The sequence below is a fragment of the Drosophila mojavensis genome, unplaced genomic scaffold, assembly GCF_018153725.1.
Source record: "Drosophila mojavensis isolate 15081-1352.22 unplaced genomic scaffold, ASM1815372v1 contig_49, whole genome shotgun sequence".
Taxonomy (NCBI): domain Eukaryota; kingdom Metazoa; phylum Arthropoda; class Insecta; order Diptera; family Drosophilidae; genus Drosophila; species Drosophila mojavensis.
Window position 1 is genome coordinate 148,112 of NW_025318872.1, and position 15,499 is coordinate 163,610.

General features: G+C 36.0%; 1 protein-coding gene across 1 annotated transcript; it reads right to left on the reverse strand.

The window, feature by feature from the left end:
* Positions 1–7,087: 7,087 nt before the first annotated feature.
* LOC6577782 lies at positions 7,088–8,370 on the reverse strand. The gene is made up of 2 exons (XM_002003683.4): positions 8,020–8,370; positions 7,088–7,967 (listed from the first exon to the last, which is right to left on the reverse strand). Exons 1-2 carry the CDS (start codon positions 8,292–8,294, stop codon positions 7,265–7,267), a joined length of 978 nt encoding a protein of 325 aa, XP_002003719.1. The 5' UTR covers positions 8,295–8,370; the 3' UTR covers positions 7,088–7,264.
* Between the last annotated feature and the right edge of the window lie 7,129 nt (positions 8,371–15,499).

The following is a 15,499-nucleotide window of genomic DNA, read 5'->3' on the forward strand; positions in this document are numbered from 1 at the left end:
TTTCAGGGCGTAATTATAGGGCGTAAATGTATGTACATTCCAAAGCACATGTCTCTAGTACTTGAAATACGCCTTTTACAAAGGTGAGGGTGAGGGGGGTGGATATAGGGGTGGGGGTAAATTACAACAAAAATCGAAATTATATAAAATACATATAAGTCTACATTTAAAATTTGCAAGCTCTTGCTCTAAAGGTGTAGGAGATATAATTAAATAACTAGCTTTCGATAAGGTTTTTGATCGATAATAAAATATCGGGAATAGTTATCGATATATAAAGAAAAACTTGATATGCGCGTGATATACACGGACCTAGGAAAAAAATTTCAAGTCTCTAGCTCTTATATCTTCTGAGATCGACGCGTTCATACATACGGACGGACGGACGGACGGACGGACGGACGGACGGACGGACGGACGGACGGACGGACGGACAGACAGACGGACAGGGCCAAATCGACTTAGCTCGTCGCCCTGATCAAGAATATATACTTTGTGGGGTCTGCCACGCCTCCTTTTGCCTGTTACATACTTTTAACAAAACCATTATACCCTGATTTCCCATTTTCAATGGGTTCAGGGTATAAAAATAGAACAAATTGAAAACTCACAGTTCCTTTATAAAGTTCAACGACAGAAAAGTGCAGAAATTGAATATGCAGCTATCACTGCTCGTAAAAATGGAAGCTGAGTGCGAAACTCTCTTGGCAGCGCGCGAGATATGAGAAACGAGAAACGTGTGCAAAAGGAAACTCAGAGAAATGAAGAGTTTGAAACTTTCAGCTCTTAAAACTGGCACATATGCTAGACTCTGCTTTTAGCCTGAGTGTGCTAACTCTGACTTATTGCATATGAGTTTCTTCCTTCGCTTCGACTTAATAATTAAACAACTCATTTGCAGTTGTCTTTCGCTGCTGGCTGAATATGTCAGGTCCAATCGAAATTGGTCTTTGGCTGCTTTATGATTCACTGAGCTGTTAACGCATTCACTTGTGGCTTTGCTCCATTCACATATTCAAACACTTGACTCCTGCGTTGCTCTCATTGGGCATTCATGCGTTTGATGACCAACTTTTGACTTTTGGCCAAAGTCAAGGCAAGATGCAACCTGTCAACAAGTTGGCTTTGCACATTATCCTGTTGTCTTTAGGTAACTGTATTTATTGGCTGTGGACACATATAGGTCTGAGTGAAGCATGCTGATTATAACTGTTGCTGTTTATAATTTAATATGATGTCTTATAAGGCCAATAGTGATTTCAGTTAGATATTAAGAACAACAATTCTGTGACACTAAAATACTATCAAACTACTATACTATTATACTTTTATACTATTATACTATTATACTATTATACTATTATACTATTATACTATTATACTATTATACTATTATACTATTATACTATTATACTATTATACTATTATACTATTATACTATTATACTATTATACTATTATACTATTATACTATTATACTATTATACTATTATACTATTATACTATTATACTATTATACTATTATACTATTATACTATTATACTATTATACTATTATACTATTATACTATTATACTATTATACTATTATACTATTATACTATTATACTATTATACTATTATACTATTATACTATTATACTATTATACTATTATACTATTATACTATTATACTATTATACTATTATACTATTATACTATTATACTATTATACGATTATACTATTATACTATTATACTATTATACTATTATACTATTTTACTATTATACCATTATACTATTTTACTATTTTACTATTATATCATAGATGAAATATTCCAAAATCAAATTGAAGTCTCTAGTGTCGCATAAATAGAGCGTTTGTCCAATGTCATGTAGACTAAAAAATGCTAAAGAAAGTGAAAATATTTATGTATGTATATGCATATGAGTGCATGCACACATACATGCATACACACATATTATATACATAGATTAGTTTTCTTCAGAGTGTGGCACATAAGGATTTTCTTAGCTCGTTTTGATTGCTTTTGAATTGCTTTGAATGACCAAGTTTTTCATGCTGCATATGGCATGACGTCGCACTGCAATTATCCAGATGAGTTGGCCAAAGAGGGAGAGTGAGAGACGCAGATCCAGAGAGAGGGAGAGAGAGAGAGAGAGGCTGCAGACAAAAGCCTAGCCATGAATATATCTGTCTTTCGTCTTTGTTTTTGAGATGCCACCAAAATGTATGTATGTGCCACACATGCAAATGCCCGTCTCGCTGTTGCGAGCGCCTTTGGAATAGCAAATATGTGAATGAAGACATCAGAAATATGGCCACGGCTTTGCTGAGGTTGCGGCAACAGTTTTGCTCGCTAGCTCGCCCTATTCATGTCACGTTGCGGCTGGCTACGGCGTTTGCGGCGCGATGTGGCAGCAGCATTTCAGAGCTCAAAATGAATTCAGTTGCACTTACTTAAAGTGCCACAACTGCAACATACAGTGACAAAGCAAATAACTGTTTTAGAAGGCATATAAGTATATATCTGTGCATGTGTATACATATGTTATTTGATTACACTTTAAAATTTCATTGCATTTTAAAATGTTCATGAAAAGCCAAGCTGAAATACGAATGAATAATATAGACGAATGAATACTCTGACTGATATTATTTAGATATTTATATTTAGATATTTAGACATTAAGTCTGAAATTAGGTTTAATTTAATATTGTTGGCTAATCGAAATTGACTTAGATTTCCTATAGATCATAAGATTCTAGCTCAAATAAAAACTCAGTAATCATTCGATTAGTAAACCTCACTTCTATCATACATACTAAAGCAGCTTACTAGCTGAATTTCAAATCTCAGCTCTCAGCTCTCAGCTCTTAGTTTTCATTTCCAATTCAATTCACTTTAGTTCACATTGTGTGACATATTTGGGTGGAAAGCTGTGTTACCTGTGGCAGTGCTGGTGCTGTCAGTAAATACTCCAGGGTCGGGTCGAGTCGGGGCTTTATGCAACAGCAATGTCCACAAATTTTACAAAATTATCTCGTGCTCGGCGAGCTGGCCCTTGCTGACCCAATTCGCATTTTGGCCAGCATTGTTAATTAATTGTTGTCTCTCTCTTTCTCTCTGTCTTTCTCTTTCGTTCTGTTGCTAGTTTTGCTGTGGTGCATTGTGGTTTCATTAGTGGTTAGTTAGTTGACTACCAGCTGCTCATTTTACGTTGCAACATTGTCGATTTCAATGGCATTTACTACTTTTGTTTTGTTGCTAGCAATTTTATCCGCTGCAGCTTTCCTTTCACATTTACCTTGCACTTTCATTCAGTTAAACATTTAGAACAATTTTTATTGGATTTTTATTTTGGATTACTCTATATATATCTCTCGCTTGCAACAATTAATCAGGCAATCTAAGTTTTAAGGCCTCTTGCAGTTTGATTCAATTCTGCAATTTTAAAGTCAAATTAAGCTTATATTTTTTGCGCAGCCTTATGCAATGTATATGGCGCTCGCAGCCACACAGAAGTTATTCAAACAAACAAAGGCGAGAGCATGACAAAAATGAATGTTTTTTTTTTTTTGATTTGTTTTGCAAAATGTGTTATTGGTTTTTGGCGCGGTCAGCAAAAATCTTTGCCAAGCTGTGTGCGGGTGTGTCTATGTGTGTGTGCTGTATCCATTTGATTTGGCTGCCTTTCGGCGAGTTTGCATATTTGCATATCTAGCAAAAATGTGCATCTATCCAGGCATCCATTCGACGCACTTTGCCGCTCCATGACGCACGCCGAGCGAACCCGACACAAGGCCATTGCGGATTTGCATGCATTCGTTCAATGCATTGAGTGCCACTTGTAGTTCCACTTTGAGGTGTGCGTATAACACCAATTTGTTGGGTAAATCCACTAGCTTGACCATTGGCAACAACTGGGCGCTGCTTTGGCCTCCCTATACTGATGTTTTCCTTGCCCGTGGACATCAAACAGCTCGTTAAAAGGTTTGCCGTAATTAACACTGGAAAGTGTCGGTGCATCTATAGATTCTCGGTCAAAGGAATAGAAATTTAATATTTTTGGAGCAAGTGCGCGAAAACCAAAGACAAAAATGTTCTCAAATATTTTTCTATATTTTCTTTTTGAGCACAAAGGAATTTTTTTTATAATGTTCTGCTCCAAGGTACAAAAGTTTTCGTATCTGAAAGACAACATTTTGCCTGAATGCTTTACATAATTAATTGTGCGTAGCAGAAATTTAATTTTGGTCATAAGAAAAAAATCACAGAGTCCATTGTGGCCAATGAATAATTCAAGAATACAACTTTCATTGCTCATGCAGAAAACAAAGGGCATCAAGAATTTCGTTGTTTTAGTTATTTATTTATTTATATGAAATATTCATTTCGTCCACTTCAAAGTTATCTCTTGCTGATTTTATAGACTTTTCTCAATGATTTTTATCTAATTCCCAAACCACTTTAAAAATAAATATTTTGTGATCCTGTTTAGCTGCTCCTTTGATGCAGCCTTTAGATTCTTTAGGTAAACTGTCGTCCTTTTTGGTGCCTTTTTATATGCTAAGTCTAGCACAAGCTCTGGCTCGTCTCAATTTCAACAATCCCAACAAATTGTTGGTCATTCTAATTAATATTGTGGTCATCATTATACGAGCCTTCGCAATCTCAACGTATGTATAATAATGTGCAAAATATGTTTATATTCTCTATACTTGACACTCTTCATCTATTATTTATGTTTGAATTAACTCAAACAACTTTTGAACTAATGCATATTCAAAGCTTTTAATTTTCAAATTACAAACAACTATTTGGGTCTATGTCAACTTTTATGCATGCATAAGCCTTTATAGAAGAGGAAGCAGAAACTATTATTATTTTTGGGTCACACCATTTATCATCACATTATGTCAAACTGTATTATGGCGAAAGTTTTACAGCTAGCTGCTAGGCAAAGTGTTAGCCAAACATGCCACACATGACAAATTCGAGTGCAGAAAGAAGCAGAAAGCAAAAGTTTGCAATGTAATAATGTCGAAATATATAAAATTAATATTTAAAAAAATTAAATATTTATCACAAAATTTAAAGTAGGCAAGATTCTAGCTGGCAGTAAAATAAATAAAAGGGAAGCTATATACGTATAATATATCTTGGCAGTCAGCAGAGGCCCTTGAAAGTATACAAAACATCTTGCAAGAGGCACCTGATTAAAGGCAAAGAGCCACACGGCCGGGCCTTGCTTTGGGCAGTGCCTGGTCGTTGATGATGGCTGTGCAAACAAGCCTATCAGTTACGGGCATTTATATATTCGGGACATTCGTTAGAGCAAGATGCTGTTCCTCTTTAAACATAGGCCACCAAATGTAGCCCTGGGGGCAGCAGCTATGAAAGGCTGCGCTGCCGTCAGACTCCTTTCATTATGCAAATCTGAGCAGCTCGACAAAGAGCTAATGCGACCGCCCATTAAGTGGAAGTAACACGTGCAGGCCCAAAAAGGGCTAGCCGCAAAATTACAACACTGCCAAGCACAATTAATGTCAAGTCTCTCACAATGTCAGGTGGAGGTGTTTCGTACCTAAACTCCAAACATTCGTCAAAGAGCTGTGGATAACAAATTGTGGCTAATATAGTATATTTGATAGGAAGAGGTGATAATGGTAATTTTATGTTTTGCATGTTGAAAGTAAATTTTGAATTCATATTTTTATTACAAATAAAACAACTTTAATTTTTAGACTTGCCTCATTTTTTCCATTGACTAAGCGGAAAGTTAAATTTTCCGCGCTTAATCAATCAAATTTATGCAGGCTAATATAACTTTTCACTTTTGATTAATAGCTGTTAAAATAAACCGTTGACACTTCGAAACCTATAAAGTGATGATGTCATGAGAATTTTGTTTTTTTAAATTCTTAAGCTAAAGTCAAATGCTCAAATATTAGCAAAAAAAAAAAAAAAAAAAAAAAATAATTAATTGAATAAATACACGAATTTCGACAAAATACATATTATTTATTATTCAAGTAAATCTCCAAGAGGGGCTGATTTTTAAATTGCTTCCGGCGAGTAAGTGTTGACCTCAAATACCAATTTGTATTTTCCAAATTTTCTAATTTTATAGGCCATTAAAACCAGTAAAAGTTTGAAATGCACTTAAATCCGCAATAAATATAAAAATAATGATATGCGTACCTCAAACAAATCATAAAAATTACAATAATTTGAAAAATAAGAAAGTTATAAAACAGCAATACGTAATATACATACATCAAATGGCTGTAACCTGGTTTAAGCCAAATACAAATAAAAATGTAAATTCTTCTTTTTATTGAGCTCAATGCGAGATTCCAATAAAATTGAGTTGACTATTTGAATTGGAATGGCAATTCTTCACCCTTAAATCGTCTTGATAATTTACCTAATTGAAATTGAATTGAATTGAATTGAATTCATACAAAATATGAAAATTTACAGCATATTTGAAGTATTTTTTATTGGGGAAAGTGAAACATTTGACAGCTCCTGAATAAAGTAAAGACATCATCAGGACATTTGAATTCGGGTCGCAATAATTCATTTTTTCCCGACAGCCATCATCAAAAATCTCAACCTTTTTCGAATACATTAAATGGATTTGAGTTCAACTCATTCATACACACATTCGCATTTGCAAATTTATGTAAATCATTTGGTGAAACTGCAGGTCAATTTGTGCAAATCAAATTGAATTTGTATATATTTGGGTTCAATCTCAGGTAACACGAAGAGCGAGCTGAGAACCTCTTAAATATTTAGTAAGCAGCCGTGCAACAACAATCAGCCTGTCAACACAATCAGCATAATAACTGACGGCTGCCAGCTCCCAAGGCCGCAATGAAATTGGATTACACTCAAATATGTGAGGGGTTTATAAGGGATATACCGGCTCTCAGGCGAGCAAGCCAAGGACAATGCGGAGAACGCTGACAAACTCAAAATCAAAGCCAAATGAGGCGCCTAAACTTAATTAAAGTTTGGCCAGCAATATTTCTGATTAACGTGAAAATGGATAAGAGAGATATTAGAATATATATTAAATATTTGCTAAAATCAAATGCCTAAAAGCTTTTATTACAAATAATCTGATACAATAGTAACAAAATATAGAGATTTTTCTTAAATCTGAGTAAAAACACATTTACTCAAACGTTCCACTTACGCAGCAATCCACTTACGCAGCATCCTCTAGTCGTACTCTCTGTACTCTCTGCTACTCTAGGAGGAGTATATGCATTGGGAGCTGCCATTGGTGCTTATCGATTCGCTGCTGCTCGAGGGCATCGGTTGGGCCTCGGGTCTGCGCCTGGCTCGAGTTTTTATGCGCTTCCAAATCGGATGAAATATGCCGCTCCCGTTCGTCCCTCTGTCGACGCACTTTGTGCTCGAATTTATTTCGACGTCGTGTGCTCGATTGAGTTTTCGCACAAAAACCTTGCTCAAACGCTTGAACAGCGTACCAAATAGTTTTCGCGACTTTGTTTTCTTTTTGGGCGTTTCGAGACTTAGAACAGTCGATGAGGATTGGGTAGAGTCTTCTTTGGCCAGGCACAACGGCAATGGCAACGATGGAGTTGTAGGTGTGGGCACTGGCTGCTGCAGTCCTTCCAGCACGCGCTTTAGATTCCGGCGTAGGATTTTGTATTGATCCGGATTGCAAGAGCCTTGCGCTGCTGCAAAGGGATCCCTTTGATTGGGATAGCCGCTGGCAAAGCTCTGCTGGTGTCGCAGAGTACGCGCCGGCGGCTTAGGCGCTTGGCGTCGCCTGCAGCGAGGCGGTGGTAGAGGGGGTGAAGATGGCACAGAGGACACAAGTGGGGTTAGCACGGCGGGTGGATCGAGCCGACTACTGGGAACGATGGGCTGCAGCACCACGACAATGCGCTCAGCGCTATGGGATGCACTTCGGTTCAGCTGCCAGCTATGGCAAATAATTGAGATGAAGGGATTGTAGTCGTAAGGCCAAAACGTACCAAATCACAATCAACATCAAGTTGTAGATCGGCAGTGCCATAAGGATGTGAAGTATCAGTCTCATGAAAGGACACTCGGAGTCCTGCAGCTTGAACAGCAGGAGTCGGCAATACGATTCCGATAAAATTGACTCAGCCGGCCGCAAGTACATGTCCATGACCGTGTCGGTGTTGTTGTGAAAGTCCAGCTCGATCAGTCCATGCCTAACACTCCCGGTGCGGACGTGGACCAGCAGGATCATCAAGATGAAGGTTGACGATATCCAGGTTTCCATTCTGTATAAAAAAGACTTTAAAAAAACTTTTTTTTTTTTTGTTGTGTCTTTTTAATACAAAAATATAAAAATAGAAAGTGGGAATCGAACCTTTTAGGAGACAAAGCCTACTAATCAACACATCTACACACTCTCAGGTATCTGTGAATGTGTTTGTCAGCAATTAAAAGCTGTACTTTATGTTTTGTAATTACTGTAAATTGTATCTTTCAATTAGAGAATGTAATTAAACAGTCACATTTTACATTGATTTACCTATATGGGCGCATGGGCACCATCATTTTATAGTTTTATAGTTCCCCGAATTTGTGACTTTGAAATGAGCGCAAGGGCGTAATAATGAGGTATGCTTTAGCAGGTGGTGGAGGGCCTCACCACGTCCGGGCAATAATTCCACATGATTTTAATTAAAAACGAACAGCAGAAGCTTTCAATTTGGTTACCCTAGAGATACATATACATATGTACATACGAATGTATTCCTATTTGGAAAAGAGAGAAAATTCTCCCCATTTTATTTGTGGCCCGGCCAACACGAGGCGCCAGCCTAATGCGATTTACACTGAATGCAATAAAAGACACTGAGTGAAAATGAAATACAATTCCATGGAACGAGCTTGTGGAGAATGTACACATATTTTGTGCAAGGCAATCATATTATTATTATTATATATACGAGTTGTATAGAAAGTATATTATGTGCATGGTAATCATATTATTATTTCATTCATTATATATGTATAATATTATAAACAAATAATGCAGGTCTTGTTGAGAATGCCCGACTACGAGATCCGAAGAAACCATCATCATATAAATATTAATGTATATAAGCCTTTTAGCATATATATTCTTGAGCAGCGTAATGAGATAATGTTCGCTTGCCTATATATGTATATCTGTTCGTATGTATGTCTTTCTGTATATCTGTTTTACTCTATCTGTCTTTTACTCTATCTCCCTGTCTATATCCCTGAGAAAAGCAAGGTATGAGGAAGAACTTCAGAAGATCATTGAAGTTGTCTATATGTATGCAACAGCATTTATTTGTTATACATATTTGAGTAAAACGAAACTCGAATGCCTGAAGCAGCTGAGAGTATTCCCATTGCTCACTTGGTATAACAGAGAAAGTCGTCCTATATAAAGGGCAGCTTCTGCAGCATTTCTTCAGTCGTCCAGGCGTGTTAGGGGTCAGTTGTCCAGTAGTGCAATAAAGTGAAGTGAAGTGTGTGATCAGCTAAGCATTAAAAGCTTAGAGAAAATGCTTAGCGTCAATACTTAACGGCAATACTTAGAAGAAATACTTGGCAGAATACTTAGGGGAATTTCTTAAAGAAAATACTTTGAGGAATTAATTAAAGGAAATACTTGAAGGAAAACTGGAAGGAAATATTTAGAGTAAATAATTAGATAAAATAGCAATAGTCATCTATTATAAATATGAGTAATCTTGTTCAACGTGAACTATCGACAAGTCATTAATAAATTGATCTACTCTCCAGTTAAAGTAGGCTCGCAACAGGGCCTGCCACGCCTTCTGCTGCCACATTACATACATTTTGACATAACCATTACGCTTAAAGTTTCCATAGCAATGGTTCAGACTATAATAAAGTAGCTGCTAGACAGATATGAATATAATAGAAGTTAAATAAATCAAATCTGAGCTGTTCGACCTCATTTCTTTGTCTACAATTAAAGTCATAACCTTCGATGAAATATATAACATCAAATCTGAGTGGGGCAGCAGCAGGAGCAAGAGCAGCCGCAGCAGACAGAGTCGCACACACATACAGCTGTCGCACACACAGCTAATGATTGTTAACTCAAACACACGACACGAAATGATGTGCCCGGTTAATGTGTTTGCCGAAGGGCCCTAATGTATATCCATCTTTATGATTGATGTGCGCCCGCATGAAATTCATATCATGTGGTGCAGCTGTGTGTGAATGGAAAATTATCTTCGCTTCATTGGCTGACCTTTCTGGCTAACCTTCGCCGCGGATTTCGCCAAGAGTCGCCACATTATTTATTGACATAATGGCTTGTGATTAATTTCGATAATTGACTTTCTCCATTGAATTTACTTCCAATTGATGGCCGACTCTTGCAGCATCATTTACATTGATATCGGCAAATGCAATTAACTGAATATGATTCATAGACTGATGCTTGCCAAAATCAAAATTATCTAATAATGGCGCCATATATTTTACCATGCGAACCATTTTCGAATATTAAATTGCATTTCATGCCTGCTAGTTCGAATTCATCAGAGAATTTACATTTTATATTCATAAGATCTCATTAAAATAATCAATAATATTGTATATTTGATATATAATTATTTATTTAAGTTAGCCCTTCATATAAATGGCCGCGTTAGTTGAATTTTCTCAAGTAATTAACGCCGATTGCAATTTAAGCAGCGAAGTTTTTATTACAACTCGTGCAGCAAAAACGAATAAATTTACATACAAGAGAATGAGAAAAAAAGCATTTCAACATTTAATTAATTCGATTGCAGCGCGTCGATGCGAAGTGCAACGCGAATCCTTGCCACAAGCCTCCGTATAATTTGCACTCCTTTGAATTGGATTTCTCGGCAATTTATCAGAGCTTCTTCTGCGCTGTGCTCGGAGGTTGTCTTCGCATTCAATTAAATTTAAAAGGTGTGAAACATTTAAATAATACATTCAATTCATTTATTTATAAGACTCAAAAGTATTGCCAATACGCATATAAAAAAAAAAAAAATTAAAGGAGAGATATTTTCTTTTGGGTTTTTTTTTCAGAAATAAATATAAAGAGTAAAATTGAAAATTTTAAATATCTAAAGTTTTTAGAATGCAACCTTTCTTATATTTTATTGTTTAGTGTTTGTATTGTGTTTTTATAGCTTCAAAGACTGCGTGATAATATTTTCTTCGACTATATTTATGTAGTCGCATATGTAGGCGTCTTAGATGATGACAAAGGGACTTCCGGGCACAGGAAGTTTGTCTGTCAGCCCGAAACGCCTTCCATTTAATTCAGAGCACATGTTTTGAATGTTTTGCTTAGCATTGCTAATTTGAACCAAGAGAACGCCTAACGAAACCATGAGTCTATATATATATTTAAGTATTTTATTAAATTCCAACCGAACTTTGCAAAGTTTTCTTCACGATTTTTTTTTTTTTTTTAATTGAAAACTCCTTTGCCACTTTCAACCAAAACCCAGCAGCTGCACATACATATCTTATACGAAACTTTTTTTGAGCTAATTATATAAACTATACTTTGACTTGTCATTAAAATTGTCGTTTTCATTATTACAAACTTCACTAAAATAATTCAAGGCATGCAAAGCGCTTATGTAGAAACCTTCTCAACCCTAGCAGTCTTCCCAATGGCAACTCGAAAGAACATTAAAGGATGCAGCACAATGGTTGGCGCATGTCTTTGAGAAGAGACAAAACTTTAGAGCCGCAGCTGTTGACATTTGTTTGATAGTTTTTTGATGACAAATTTTCAGGGCAGTTAAAAAAATTATGCAAATGCCAACAGGAAATGGCATTAACAGCAGGCGACTTGAGTGTCTTAGAATCTCAAACGACTTAATAAAATGAAGAATATGACAACAAGATGCAATTGTTAATACTCCAACTTGGGAGACTGAAAATCGCAAGCGGAAGCAGCTCAATGGAGTTTACCCTAACTAAAAGAGCTCGCTCTCTAAGCTGTCCTCATTTGGCCTCATTTTCCTCTCCTCTAAAGTGAAATTTCAAGATTTGAATTTAGCATATCATTATCCTATTTAGACGTATAGTTCAATTAATTAGCCCTGTCATCGTCTATATACAGTTATACCGTACCGAAATCATTATGCTATGTTTGTGACAATGGAAGATGCCACAAAATACGGCAGTTGGTGCGGGGGCCAAATTATCAGACCATTTGTCAGTCGGTCGCAAGAGGTGGGAAATAAATTACGCGACACTTTAGTCAAGCTATGCGAGCTGGCACTTCTGTGCTGAAGTTTGTGCTGCAAGCAGGCGACATTATTCATACAGGCTGTCAGGGCAGGAATTGCCTGCTTTCACACAATGTCACGCACCCGAAGTAAGATGTCTGTCCGGGCACGTGCTGTTTGTTGTTTCTCTATTTGTTTGTTTGTTCGCTTGTTTTGTTGATGCCCGTAATTTGTCAGCTCATTATTAGCTGCGGTTGGGGCCTGACTGATGACATTTGCGGTGCTAATTGAAAATGCGTTTTAAATCCCGAATATGGATAATTTCTATGAATTACAGTAATTGTGCCACATTAGTTGCCTGAGTGAAATTTAAACTAAAGTCAGCTTTAAGTACAAGAGCACACTCAACTGAGTCTTGCAAAAAAGACTTTATGCTCCTGCGCACACATGGCGTATGCGTTATGTCGAGCAAACAGTGTTTCTCTTACCACTTTTGTCTAGTTTCTGGCCAAGTTGTAAAAGGGCCAGCTGCAAAGTTTCGCCTGGAATTTAAAACAATTTGTTGTCACAAAGGAATCGCTTAACTTTGCACAAACTTTCAACTGACTTCGGCTCGGTTTCCATGACAAAGTTAGGCTTATCAAACAGACGCTGGGGAGCAACATTAACTTAAGTTCGTATTAAGCTTAAGTTATGCCATTGAACGGATGCGCTGTTCATCGATAAGTTAGTTTCTGTATATAGTCAGTATTACTTTCATGAATTATAGAATTCCATTGAATATGACTATTTCTATTACAACGAATTTCTAGACAGAAGTCCCTCTGCCTATAGCTGTAATGTGCCTCTCCCATTTTTGTCTGACCTTCAATTATTTGATAGACTCTCAGTTGCTCAACTGCAATTTATGTATAGCATGATAGGAATTTGGTTATGTCATTTAAATGAATACTGAAAATTATCCATTATATACAATTATAAAATATACCATTTGCTCTGCAACCACAGCCCACTTCCAAGTAAATATATAAATATATAATATAGAGTGGAAAACTTTCCTGCCTTCGGCATATAATTGATTGATTTTCATTGTGCTCTTAGGCAGAAAAATGTAGACAATATTGGAGGCGTTGCTAATTCGGCTCGAATGGCATGAAATGTGTCAGCTTTTATGATATTCTTCTTGCTCAGCCAGTCGTGCCAGGGGACGAATTGGTTTCCGCGTTGCCTGGCAACGGCGATGGTAATGGCAATGCCAATATTTCCATTGACGACCCAAGCAATGCAAATATACTATACACTTAATGTATATATTTATGTATATCGCACTGCTCGACATTTTCAGCACATGTCCGGAATTTAAATATGTCTTGGTCCCAAGCTGGATTTCCTTTTCACTCTACTAGCCAAAAGGTTCACCAACGCGCCCTAATGGACCGAGAGGGAAGAAACACAGAAAATATTTTATTGATATGGAAATGTATAAAGCAAAAATCCATCTAACAAGTGGAGCATAACAAAAAATTTGCTCTTGAGCAGCAGCGTTGACTTGAGCTGAGGAATTGAACTAAAGAATTATGCATAAATATTTTCTATTGTAATCCGCGCTTACTATAAGCTTGACTAAGTCATATAAAATAAAATAATTATACATAAATATTTTCTATTGTAATCGGCTGTCAGTATTAACTAGTCTAAGTAAGACTAATATCAGATTTGAGTAGATTACATGACTTATTCGATAGCAGTGTGAATGTGTTAGAGCTCATATACATTTTTATGTAAATGATCCAATATGTGTAACATGACTTGGGCTCCGAAATGATTTATGCAGCTCGCTCATAAATTTAGAGGCTGGGAGCAAGTAAACTGGTTACTGCTAGATGGAAGGGCAGCTCAGTAATTCACTCACGCGATATTTCAATTTGCATTTGGTGTGAAGTGGGGCAACGATTTGCGGCTGGTGTGTGCCAATCTGTCGCTTAAAATGAATTATAAGAGGATCAAAAGAGCACTGAATAGCCAAATTGAATAATCACACGCATCGAAGGAGACGCAAGCCAAGTATGATTGATTGATAAGAAAGAACATAAGTTCTTAAGCCTAATTCTATGTGCAAATGAGTATGAAACGAAAGTGTTTATATTACACTGCCGCACGCCTGAGTCCCTCACAAAGAAAAACATAATTTAAAATCAATATTTCAGCGAAGGGAAGCTTTAAAAATGATAGTCAATTGACAAATTACTTCCAAACAGACATTAAAAACTTTAATTATATGCAATAAAAATAATTGAATACAATTATACAAATACTATTTGCGTTTTCGGCAACAATTTCGTGTACATTTTAATTGATAAAACAGTGAAAAGCCACATAATCGCAGCGCAATCCATTTGTGGCCTTTTACGCTTCATGCGAATGAATAATAATTTTATATTTGTTTAGTTTTTGATTTAATTTAGTTCAATTACTTTTCATATTGATATTATTTGCTTTTGCTTTCGCTTCAGTGCTACTCACATCAAACAGCACTCATGATACATAATGCATAATTAATAATAACTAATACAACGAGTTTTTAATTAAAGCCACATTACTATAATCAAATAAGCAAAGCGGCCAATGCAAATAAAAAATTAATAAAAACTTTATTTAGCCAATTACTAATAGTAATTTACAACCATTTAATAATTGTTGTTTAAAAGTTGAATGGGTATAGAATTAAAAAAAAAAAAAAGAAAAAAAAAACTCATACCAAAATATTTTGTTGTTGTTCAATTATTTAATTCAGTAACTAAATTTCTATTTTAACTATCAGAAATTGAATTATTTAAATTCCGCTCTATAACAAATATATGTATGTGTTTAATTTCTTATTATCGTTCATTAAACTGAAGGCCCTTTGTATTAGCTCTGCTTCGCTTTCAGAAAGTTTGCAATGGGCCTAATGCGCGCACATGGAAATATAATTAATTTGCCACAAACAAAGCCGGAGATTAGCGGAAATTTCATAAAACTGATGCTGCTAAGCTCAAGGGAGTAGGCAAAAAATATCCGCCTTCACGTATCGCAAAATTCAACGTATTCCATTTTCATGGTAATCCCTGAGCATACTTGCTAAAATCTCTAACACATTTATTAGCTGTTAGAATTATAATGTATGTGTTGCACATAATCTATAATATTTCTTTAAAAAAAAAAAGTTAATAAAGAATATTTTATACTTTGGGCGAAATTGTAC

What these genes read in the sequence shown, in the direction of transcription:
- LOC6577782 (XM_002003683.4), bottom strand. Translation starts at nt 8,294, where the DNA reads ATGGAAACCTGGATATCGTCAACCTTCATCTTGATGATCCTGCTGGTC. An exon ending in TTGATGTTGATTGTGATTTG is followed by an intron (nt 7,968 to 8,019) that starts GTACGTTTTGGC and finishes TATTTGCCATAG; the next exon opens with CTGGCAGCTGAACCGAAGTG.